The 12698-nt window shown below is 39.6% G+C and overlaps 1 protein-coding gene across 1 annotated transcript in view; it reads right to left on the reverse strand.

The window, feature by feature from the left end:
• Positions 1 to 12698, reverse strand: part of COBL (cordon-bleu WH2 repeat protein) — a 156465-nt gene that overhangs the window by 7357 nt on the left and 136410 nt on the right. The window contains exons 11-13 of the mRNA XM_058808594.1: positions 5871 to 5974; positions 2673 to 4681; positions 1940 to 2059 (exon numbers count right to left, since the gene is read on the reverse strand). Of these exons, the coding sequence (XP_058664577.1) occupies positions 1940 to 2059; positions 2673 to 4681; positions 5871 to 5974 (2233 nt within the window). The remainder of the gene's footprint in view (positions 1 to 1939; positions 2060 to 2672; positions 4682 to 5870; positions 5975 to 12698) is intronic.

The raw sequence follows: 12698 nt of genomic DNA on the forward strand, positions 1-12698 counted from the left end.
TAAGGCTGCAGTAGCCACCCAGGAATATGATTACTTTTTGCAGTCTGGGCTGCACAGAAATAATCTCAGATGACAGAGAAGCTCTTCCAAATCTGAGCTCTCAGACATAGCTTCACTGAAAAAAAAGCCATTAAACCTAAAGTTTCCAGCCATACTTAAAAAAAAAAAAAAAAAAAAAAAAAAAAAAAAAAAAAAAAAAAAAAAAAAAAAAAAACAGAGAGAGCTACGTGAAAGCACTGAGGACAAAATCAATTGATAATTCTTCCAAGTGTATTTCTATGGAATTTCAGAAACTAAAATTTCTGCACAAATTACCAGCTTGGAAACTCATCCTACTTTAAATGCATGCAGGCAAAGAAGACAGTCTTTCAGACTAAGCCAGCTTTTCCATCAACTGTGTCAAGAGATACTTTTTTCCATTAATACTGGTAACAATCATGATGAATTGTTAGTAATTACAATGATTCAGCAATTATTAAGAAATTCAGTACTATGGGCCAAATAGGTTTCTAAGCAGATCCATTATAATTAATTTCTCAGACAAACTGCAGCACAGCTTCTGTGGTGAAAAATCAAAGGGGTCATCTCCCCTAAAATAATCCACAGAGAGTTCCTGTATTATATTCCTTCCCTATACATATATATACATACAATATATATATGAGCATCATGTCATGTTAGATAAAAGGCAAACATTTGAGACAACCTGAAAAGGACACCACATCTGTACAGTGCCCTGTACACACACAAACACACTGATTTAACTAGTGCAGGTGACATGGTGTGAAAAAGCATATGGTTTCTAGGTGACTTCCTTTAAAATCATGGCAAAAACTTCTCTGCCAGAGGAAAGTATTCAAAAAACTCTCAGTGATGACTTCATTGTCAGAGCCTCTTTTACACAAATTGCTATTTATTCCTAATGAATGCAGAATGCAGTTAAGTAGGTGTGAAGATTGCTGCTGCTTAGCACATCCCGATCACAGGCTCAGAGGAAGCTGTGCCCTACCTGCAGCAAGGGCAGTAGGATATTTGAGGGGTGAAGTAATTTCCTAACACAGGCAAGAGAAATTTTCTATCTCATGCCAGCTATCTGGATATGTGCTAATGAACTGAGTCATTGCACGAGGGAAAGGGGAACCTCCTTGCCAAGGACACATCTTTGGCCAGATTAGTCAACTGAGTGAAAACTTAGGCTAGAACAATGCAGGTTTTGGCTATTAGGAATAAGAGATGCTTTAATGGTTAGATAATCTTTCAGAGAGAAGGAATCATCCTGCTGTGGTGAATGTTGATGAAACATCAATATCAATTACTTGCATACAACTTGCACTATGTTAGCAGATACACAGCACGTATGAAGAAGCCCAAGTGTGTTTTCAGGGAGCTGAAATTGGATATATAGGGTAGGTAATGCAAATATATTAATCCAACTGCAAACTCCTAAACTAAAGCTTCTCTGTGCAGAGAAGCTGTGGATGCCCCATCCCTGTTGGTATTTAAGGGCTGGTTGGATGGGGCCTTGAGCATCCTGGTCTAATGGGAGAAGTCCCTGCCCAAGGCAGAGGGGTTGGAACTACGTAATGCTTAAATCCTCTCCAACCAAAACCATTCTAGAAAAAGATTCCACCTAAATGTGAAAATGATGAATATTTGATGTCTTCTGTGTACATTCTCTGTAATTGGTTTGGATTTCTACATGCTTCTTTGTAAGCTAAAAGCACACTATTTGAAAGACCTTTAAATTTTATAGCAGAGAATAGGGTTGAACCTGCTGTGCTGTCTGCCTAAGTAAGATCTGGTCTTCTGTCATATGGTTGGCCCCTCAATTTCTGTCTTTGCAGCACAATGCTTAATTTGTGGGATATTTGGGTTTATTCAAAACACTCAGAAGGAATAGAACGGCCTTCAAAGATCACTTACCATCCTGATTCCTTACCTTTTTTAGCTTTGAGGCGCCACTGTGGCCTCTAATTGCTGCTAGTAGGGCTGAGCGCTCATTCTCTGGCTCAGTATATGAGGGTTTCCCATGATTGCCATTTAATGCACCATTTGAAACCTAGAATATGAAGGGAATAAACCTCACATTGTTATTAGATATTTACTTAGAGATATCTTGGAAACACTTTTTGGCAATTGTACCAGAATGCAAACTATGAAGACTAATCAGTTTGTCTTTTTTTGGGCCTGCTTGTAAAACCTTATTCACACTGCACAGTAAGGGTATGTGTAGACAGTAATGCTGTACTTGGAGATGCAGTCCATATCCCCTGAGCATGAAGTCAGTGGCATATTATTAAACCTTAGTAAAACAAAATGCAATTTTCTTTCACTGCAGATATTTACAAGTTTCTCCATGCTGTGTGCTCCTGTTTTAACATAACACACTGAAATGAGGGTTCGGCTCTTAGACTAACCTCAATTACCTCTCTTTTATCTGTGTCTATGCACCCTCAGCCCACCCAGCTAGTGCAGCAGCCATGATGTTGCATAATATACAGGATGTGCAGAATAGGCAGCAGCTTGGTCTGCACTTTGCCATTATAAATTTTTCAAATGCCTTGCATTCTCCGGCTCACCAGCAGCTGTACAAGTTACCAAACCTCTGGTGTCTGACAGGGTGAATATAGGGCTCTGCAGTCTAATCAGGTTAAAAAAGGTTTCCACTTTACCTTTCTGAGTTTCTCCTTTCCCCCTGCTGTTTGAATGGCTTCCATTAGGGCACTGTGCAATGATGTGTCTTTTGGAACTGGCTTTTGGATGACAGGTTTGAACTTCTTCTTTGGTCCGAAAATATTGGTCTGCACATTAATATCCAGTTCACCAACAGTATTAACATCTGAATCATCAGGTTTCTCCTCCTGTTCTGACTCTGCATTTGCTGCTGCACCATTTAGCTCAGGTGGAGCTTTAAGTGAACCAACTTGTACACCATTAGTGGGACGCCATTTAGTGACTCGTAAAGATGAGCCGAAAGAGGATGGGACTCCTTGGAGATCAGGAGACTTGAGGGATGAGGCTGAATTAGTATGGGTCAAAGTCTCACACTTCTGGTCAAACACAGTCTTTTTCTCTGCTACACTTTGCTTGCTGTTTAAACCATGATCATCTTCTGCACTGTTGTTATCCTTTGAAGAGGATTTAGTAAGTGGGACACTGGCATTCTTTTTATAGAAACTCACAGGAGTTGCTTGATTTGGTGCCCTGATATTAACTACTTTGTTTTCCATGCCAGAATTATCACCAGATGTAAACCTGTGGGATGCTTTCTGACTGCAAGCAAAAATACTTGAAAGGGTTTCTCTTGTTTCTGCTGATTCTGTTTCCACAGGGCTATATTTGGCCACAACAATACATCTTTTCGGTGAAACTTCCGCTTCATTCTTAACCTCTCCTGCCCCTTGCTTGTTTTCATCTTTCTCATTATATTCCATAGTGTCAGATTTAAAGGTAGTTGCATTGATATGTCTTGCAATGGCAGAGGCAACATACTGGCTTGAAGTTCTCCTGTGTGGCTTTACGAACGGGAGTTCCAGCTTGTCCTTACTAACAGCTGGGGCTGCTAATGGTGTTACCTGGGGCTGGGTAACTGAAAGAGATAGTTTGGTCCTCTCATTCTCAGATTGTCTTTCAGCTACCTGGGTAGTAACAGTTTGTGGTGCTGCAGGTTTTGGAGCTGAAAGACAGACAGGTTTGTGTTCATGTTTTATAGTAAAGGGCTTAGAGTTTGTGGTGATTGCTGACTTTTTAGGAAAATGCTCAGCAGAGTCATCACTTTGCTTTTCCATAGAACTTGACCTCCAGAATGCCTTCACTCTCCCAATATGAATTTCCTCACTTTCATCAGGAGCAAAACCTTGTACAAGCTTACTGACACTGGTGTTTGGGCCTATAAGATTGCCCAGTTCATCTATCTTAATGGCACCAGTGGAGACTGAAACTCCTCTATCAAAATGTCTTACTTCGGGTTTGGGAGGGACAACTTTAAACGTTGTCATGCCCATTTTAGGTTCGTAGCTTGATCCTGAATTCTGGGCACGCTGACACCATGTGGGTATTGATGGGACTTCTATTTCTGTTTTTTTTGCTGGTGGCCATTTGATTTCTAACTCTGATTTACTTTTTTTCAGAGATCTCTCCCTGCTACTACATTCATTAACTGGACTTAGCTTCTCTTTTGCTGTACTGATATCTACCGTGGCTTTGGAGTGAGATGGACTCAGCTTGGATTTACATTCCTCAGACTTCACGCCATGTTTAGGAGAGGATTCCAGTCTTAAGTTTTTTTCATTTCTTTTTTCAAAGGAGGATGTGAGAGATTCAAACATATCTCTCCTCTGTTCCACAGGCAAGTGAATGAATTCATTTTCAGATGGTTGCTGATATATTAGGTCCTTGTATACAGCTCCACCATCTGTGTGTCCCTTATCAAAGGAGCCTGCATTGTTGTTTTTATTTGTGAAGTTTCTTGCATGAACAGAGTCCGCTGAGATGTTCTGTGAAACCTTAATCTCCACCTCTTGATTTTCATATGAGTTAGAGGTGGTAATTTCTGGACCATCATCTATGATTGTTACAGGAACAGAAATGGAAACATCTTGGGCGGCCTCAACTTTTCTTATATGTGGGTTCAAGGCTTCACTGGTGTAGTCAGAGTCAGAGTTACTGACACCATCCACTGCTGCAAAATACACATACAATGTTATATATAGGCAGTATTTAGGCAATATGACTATAAATTACACAAACAGCTAGTACAAATTTAAGCAAACCATGTATTTTAGTTACACATTAAGTAACTGACTTTTTTTTATGCCTGCATTACAAAAATGGGGATGTCCGGGTCCTTCTTATTGTCGGGTTGCTGATTAGGATCGGCAAAATATTCCTGCAGTTCTGCTTCAGCCAGTGGGAAACACACAAACGCAGCTGAAAGCAGAATTTCATCTATTGTTCATACCTTATCTTTGACTAACTTATCTAAGTGATAAACATTTCACCATATGACTCCAAAGTAGAAACATTTCTAAGAAACAGCAAGCGACTCCAAATTATATTTCCCAGACCTGGTTTGTAATAACAGCCCAGCAAACCAGTACTTTTAGTTTTTTCTCCATTCTTCTCATCCTTTATCACCAGTGACTCCAGAAGCCTCATTGTGCAATAGGGCTATATATCCTCTCAAATTTGCTGGTATAAATCAAAGGTTACAACACAAGCTAAGGAATGGCTGTGTCTGAGAACTCACATGAAATCAAATCAGACTAAATTCCATCACAGAAGTATTAAAATGAAGATGGGAAGTTAAAAAAAAAATCAATGTCATTTGTAGACAAACCAATAATAAAGAAGTTGGGGTTTTTTTCACAGTAGGAAAAAGAGGAGCTCAATATGACATTTTATCTTTTCGCACTGTTTCATGTTTTCCAATTTTAACTTTTAAATGTGCCTGTTAACACAGAGGAGACACTGGGTACAAAAATGTTCCATCCTTTTCCACTTCACAATGACAAAATAAAGACAGAGGGATTCTTCACTAAACACAGAGCTAAATTCATAACTGAAAAGTCACTGAAGTCAGTGAAATTATACTAAATTTGGCGTATAAAATGTGTCCATTGACTGCTGTTCATCTCTTTTTGGTAGAAGACATGCAGTTTGAAAAATATTCAGTGGGAGCCTATAAAGGGTGTCTGCTCCTAAAGCAAAGGAGCCACTTTGGGAGGACCACATTCTACCTCACACTCCTGAGTTGTTCCCTTTGATCTCAGTGAGGAACATACAGGATGTCTCAAGAGTACAGCTTGATTTTGCATCCACTGGCTGGGTCCCTGTCTTTGGCAATTCAGAGGTAACACACACTTTCCTACCTTCTAAATCTTCATCCAGGTCAGCCAAAGTCTGGTGGAGCTGTGCTGTAATGAATGTATCTTCACTCTCATGCTTAGCCAAAGCTGTTGCTTCATCTTGCCTGCTAAAGGAAAGAGAAGAAAATCACTGAGTGTCTCCTTTTTCTTTCACTTTGCACTGTTGCTCTGAAACACACTATAATTTCAGCCCCTTTGCTCCCACTGGGGTTCTCAGACTCATTCCCCAAAGTATGAAAAATGTGTAGCCTTACACATGAACCATTGTACTGACACATCCACATCTAGGAAAGATCTCAGTGGGGCTTGAGCAAACCCAGTGTGCTGGTAATCAAAAGATTACGATTAATAAAGCCTGCAAAGAAATGGTCTGGCTTCAGTGTGAAGTACACATTTCAGCTGGACTGCAGAAACACAGAATATGCCAGGACAAAGGTTTTGCACATCCTTACAATTTTAAGGCAGACCACTTAACAATCCTGTGCACCCACTGTAACAATATATGTGCACCTTAATTAAATAAAAATTGCATGGTAATGAAAAATAAGTACACTCAAAGTACTGTTAGACAATCACTCTGCATCTTGAGGTGTGGGAGGGAGTGAAAGCAGTTTCTAATGAAACATCAAGGGACCTGATTTTGCCAGAAAACTGATGAAGCTGTACAATGACCTAAGACAAGTCTGAAATCAGAATGAATGCCAAGTGTTGTTTTAGCTTATTAAAAGAAGAGAAGAAAAAGAAAATGAAACAAAATAAATCCTAAAAACACCCCTCAAAATTATAAAAAGATAAAACAACAACAAACCAAACAAAAACCACCTGTATGGCAACCTGGTACACAACAGTTCTCATTTTTATTAGAGGAAAATCTTGATCAGCAGATCATTTTTATCCAAATCATCAAAACTAGAATTTCACATTGGACAATTTATTTCTTTCAGTTACCTCAACCAAATTTAAGATGTTGTGGTCTGTGACACTGTATCTACGTTTTTCCCTTGTGATTAATCTATTGAAAAAGTCGCTTTCCATTCCAGCCACACTTAAACTAACTCTAACTGGGTGAAGCAGATTTGCCCTTTTCAAGATCATACCCTTAATTGCATAGATACAGTAATATGATAGATTTTTTTTTGTTAGTTTACCAAACACTACCTGAAAAATGCCATTTTTCTTCTTCCCTTTAAAATAGTAATCTGAATAAAAATGCAGGCATGTTTCCAGACATTGATTTAAATTTTGTCCAACAATGTAGCATAATTTTTCGTTACTTTGTTGTTTGATTTTTCCCTTGCTCATGCCAGGAGCAACTGAAAGGACATGTTGAAGCATCCGGTATTTGATTTTATTTTACTTCATTATTTATTTAGCATTCACTTCTCCTTTACGTCTTTTGTAGTAGTCCTGCAGCCTGATCCTTCTGCTTTTACCTAAAATGCCTTGCACTTACAAAGCTGACGTTGCGTATGCGGTATCAATGAAAACAACAACATACACCTCCAAGGAAGCCTTCCAAAACTGTCATGCACACATTGTTGTGTATCTGAATACACAGATGGGATTAATTCAAGACAACAAGGCTTGATATATGACTAAGAGGTTTCCTAAACTGGAATCAAAGACAGAAATCAGTATTGGTTGTTTTAAATACAGATGAGGATACAGGGTGCACTGCGACTGGAATAAAATTTCTTCCGACATCTGCCACTGACCTGAGCTTTGACAGGCCCTGAACATCCCCACAAGCCACTGTGATCTTATGATGCTCAGGCTCAGCGTCCACACTGCAAGATTCATGGTGAACTGAGTTTTCCCCCTGACGGATTGCAAGGATGGTGGAGCAAATCAGTTAAAGTCTCCAGCGCAGGCACCTGGCGCTGTAGGACTGCAGTCCCTCTGTACCCTGAGGCATGCATAGACACACACACACACACACACACACACATGCATCCATGAATCAATGAGATTACTCAGCTGAGCAATCTGACAAAAAGATTTACACTTCTTGCAGCATTCGAATTGGGAGAGAAGACTGGCAAACAAAACTCTCAATGTGAAAATGGCAGAAAGAAGGAACTAACTGAATTTCATATTGTTCTTGCAGTGGGAAGTTTCATAAAATGAATAAAAAATACTCTGAGTGCATTTTAAAACAATTTATTTGCAAACTCAGAGAGAACATTTACAATGGGAGAACCATTCAAACTGTGCACCAGCTAAACAAGTCTATCCATCATGGAAAGCAAATATCACTTTCTTCTTTACAAAGCTGGTCTTGCAGAATAGTTGCACACAGCTGGAGGCAAGTAAGTGACACACACTGAGACTCATTCTCTGACCTACTGTGGAGAAGGTGTTTCCAAAACCCTGGAAGAAAAATTTGTAAACTCACGAGACCTAATTTCATGAAGACTATGCCAGCTCATCACTCTTTTGCTACCTGATTATATTTCCCTGTCTATTGCCTGACTCCTTTCAATGCAGCCAAAATCTGTATTACTAAGGTTGTCTGTGCTGGAATTTCTACAGGAAAAAAAAAGCTTGAGAATTTTATGGGAAATTTGTCTAAAAAAAACATATTTGGGATGGGAACAAGCATTCCTGGGCTTCAAACATGGAGCATAGGTCCATTGCACTGCACCGACCAGTTCTTTTCTCACGTCTATCAGTGGGAATCTTTCAATTTTCATAGCAAAATGATCCTCTCTTGCTGGGCACAACAGTCAGCAGTGGTCTCTTTCATTATCCTCTGAGCACTTGTGCAGGGACTACACATAATTTGCCTCTCAATCTCTGCTTCAATCTCTTTACTTAGACAACTGGGATAATATTATCCAATTCACAGCATTTTTCTGAAGGAAAGAGAACAATGCATTGAAAATGAAAGGATTCTTATTTGCTGCTACAGAGGGAGCTTCAGAAAAAGCAGATATTTTCGTTTGCATTTCTAAATCTCTAAAAAAGAGCTACTGTTCAATGCATCTCCAAACTCACCTACAAAGCAAGCCAGAAGGTACAGATTAATCACAAGGGCTTTTCTGAAAATTCTTACCACTGGGAATTTAGAATGGGCTATGTGTTTTGTGAGGTGAAGGTCTGGTAGTTTCCAGTAGCTCACATGACTTACAAAAGTGCCTAAGAAGACTCTTTCTCACAGGAAAAGGAAAACAAAAGGGCCTCAAATATTTTTTTTTCCATAGCCTTCTTCCCTTCTACACTTTTCTTTTGTTGACAGCTGTTCTGGCCAGAAGCCAAGAAAAATATTACTTATTTCGATACCATGTTTTACATTCTGGATAAACATTACCAGTGGTATTTTTTTTTTTTTTTTTTTTTTTGACTTAGGGAAGAACTTGATAACCTTTACACTGCCTTCCTGGTTAAAATATGAGGTGCTAAAAATACAGCACTGGTGAGCATTTAGCCCAAGCTCGAAATGGCAAATGTGCACGGTTCCTGGAAGCCTGCGCACATATTACTTATGCAGATTAGCAGAGATTTGTGCAAGAGCACAGAACGAAGCAAAGTGACTACTAAACTACAGCATTTAATGTTCCACTGAGCTCAGGCTACAACGCCTAATTACTCCTTGGCAGTCATTTGCGCAGTTGGAGACAAAATGAAACTTACAGCAGCATTTTACCAAATTAGTGCCATGAGAGACATAAATTTACGAGAAGGTTAACATTCTAAGAGAGAACTTTCTCTGGTAAAACTAGCTGGAAATGCTGTAAAAAATAAACCCAGACTTGTGGTAAGACAAGGGATTTGCAATGAGAAAAGCTGCCATTTTCTTATAGTCAAAGCAGGTTTACCTGTGGGTCCCTAAATGATAAATCTGACCCAAGTCAGATCAATCATCATTCTTGGGAGGTCTGGTGGCCTCATGTATGGCACCAGAGGTAGAGACCACACCTCCGACCATACCTGCTTAAGGACAACACAGAGCTATGTAAACTGCAGAGATGGGAGGGAGGAAGACATTAAAGTATCCAAATGCAGATACTTGGTGCCATTTTAAATGCTGTAGGCTATTCCAGACATGTGTCTGGGGCTCTTAGACTTAATGTGGAAGACAGGGAAATTTGTGTCCTACCTGAACGGCAGCAGGTAAGAAGAAGCCTAGTAGCAGACATGTCTCAGGTTAACTGAATGCAATCTCACTCATTTTGTACAGTATTTCCTGTACTGAGAGAATTGAGAACATGGTTCCCATGAACCTGTTTCTAGGTGGAGTGGGAGGACAGAGCCATTGCAAATAAGTCAAATCCACACAGGCACACTGGGCAGTAGGACATGCAGGGATGTAGTGACAACAGTGAGGTACATTGAGAGCATTCAGCTTCTCACATGAGCCTTGGGCAGGTAAGAGGGACTGACCTACATGGAAAACTGACATGGTTCCTCCAGTTCCAAAGACTGGGCTTTGGAACATTCAGGCTCCCCTCCCAGGGACAGCCGTCCCAGTCTGGTACTGGATAATTACATTAATCCATCTTTATTTATCCAAATTTGTCCTCTTTAAAATGAATCCATGATAGTCACCTCTTACACAAATGCTGCAAAGAGAAATGCTTCTACCTTGTGTATATATAAAGGTGGATGTTAAAGAAGAGACTGAAGGATTTCAAGCTGTAGGAAGTATGGCTGAAGCTTTTAGAAAACAACTTGGTATTCAATCCGGCCAGAAAGACGACATTAAGTAAACTCAGGGTTTTTATATATTCATTTTTGTGAGTGATGCGGCAAAGTACTCTTCAAAAGTGGAGGTCACTGTTTTCTGGATAAATCAATTGTTTCCACAATCTTAGAGACCATTTCTCCATTCTTTCTATTTCTTAGGCTAGGTAACTTTTTTCCATTTCTATTCAAGGAAGTAATATAACTGCAGCAGGAGAGCAGATGGAGTAAGTGCTGGACACTGTAGTCACCTAACCTGACTCTAGCCATGACCTGAGCACTAATATTTTCCATTTCTACTGCCTACTGTGAACTTGAGAATGATTTTTTAACCAAAGCCTGTTAAAATTTAAAAGTTGTAGATTGAACAATTCAGGACTGGTTAGATAGCAAAGTCGTTACTTGTGTTTGATGCAAGATTTCTGAAATTGGCAGGCAACTAGGAAAGGGAAAAAGCACATGGTCATATTCTGTTGAATACCAGATAATTTTGTTTTTTACATTCTTAGGCAATAAAAAAAAAAAAAAAGCTGCACATAGTTTTGAGTGCAAGGAACAGGTATAACTTCCTTTCCATTTTTAGTTTGTATTCTGTTTCTAGTTCTGTGGGACTTCATCAAACAAAGGTCTTTACACTGCATTTATATCTATGCTGAACAAAAGTCATCAGAGATTGAATTTGACTATTTTTTAATCCTGTAATACAGAGGTCCAGTAGTGTCTTCAGATGTGCTGCCACCCAATTAACAATAAGAACTTGAAAACAGAGGTGAGGAGGAAAATGAAGCAATTTTTCAAAGGCAACTGGGTTTATGGTCCTTTTACAATTTTCCTCCACAGTTACTGGTCAAGAATCTAAACAGAAAGCAAATGAATATGCTTTTGCATAGTATCATTTTGTGTTCTAATGCTAGCAATCTCCAGTTTGGTACATGCCAGGGTGATTTAAGCTTCCAGAGTACCCGACATATGTCAGTTCCAGGTCCTCTGCATAAGCAGCAGCTTGGAGTTGCTGTAATGTGGATGCGCCCCCACTCCCCCTCCTCTGGCAACAGCTTCTCCACAGGAAAGCCCGTAGGCACACAGAATTGCCAGAAAGAGTCAGGAAAGGGGGCTAGCATGATTTAGATCCTAATACAGTCACATCACCTGTGTAATGTAACATTGCAAGTTAAAAGATGGTACAGCCAAATAACTTATCTTGATTTACACAGGAAAATAGAAACAGAAAAGGACCAGAGCCTTCCTCTCCTGTAAGCCAACACCAGGCCTTTAGCAACCCAAGCTGCTCTCTAATATTTAAAATATTCTACAGCTCCAAAGCATACAGTATTTTTCCAGTGGATGAGTTTAACAGCAAGGCTAATCAGTATTCTTGCCCTAGAATGACTGTGAGTATCTATTACTTAACCATAATACCCATCATATCTCTCCTCCATGAAGATCTGCCAGCAAAAAAGTGCACAAAAGTTTCCAAATTTTAAGTTTTCTGGAACAAGGGGAAAGGGAAAGACAGAGATAAGGAAGGAAAACTATGTAAGAAGCAGAGGCTTGCAAATCTGTCAGACATCTGGGTCTTAATTAAATTATTTTTCTTCCCTGAGGTTCTCCCTGTCACTTTAACCCTTTCTCTACTTTCCTACTCACTGAAACTATTTTTAAAAGAGTAAAACAGACCTACCCAGTTAAAATAAAACCTATCCTACTGAGAAAAAACAGAACTAAACTTTCTCCTGTTTCTCAGAGACAGTTACAAGTAATTATACAGAATGTGTTTGCGCACAGAGGTATATATAATACATACATACACTGCTATTTTTCACTGCAGTTTTTCCTCTTCCCTTCCTGCCTTCTGCCACTCACTATTTTTATTTCTTCTGACCAGCTTCCATGCTGAATTCTCTCCAGCTACTGACTTCTCCTTCTGTCCTGTCCTTCCCAAGCAGAACACAAAACCCTGCAACATTTGAATGTGAATGGGCTGGAAATTAAGCAGAACAGGTTCACCCACCCCTATTGTTTCAAGCTTTTGTTTTAAACTAACTCATCAAACCCCAAACAGTTTAGCAGCAAACAGCAAGCACTTCTCAGGTTGGTAACTAAGAGGACTGTCCTCCCAGCAGCTTCAGCTACCCTGACCAGAGCCAA

This window comes from Ammospiza caudacuta, chromosome 1, assembly GCF_027887145.1.
Source record: "Ammospiza caudacuta isolate bAmmCau1 chromosome 1, bAmmCau1.pri, whole genome shotgun sequence".
Taxonomy (NCBI): Eukaryota; Metazoa; Chordata; class Aves; order Passeriformes; family Passerellidae; genus Ammospiza; species Ammospiza caudacuta.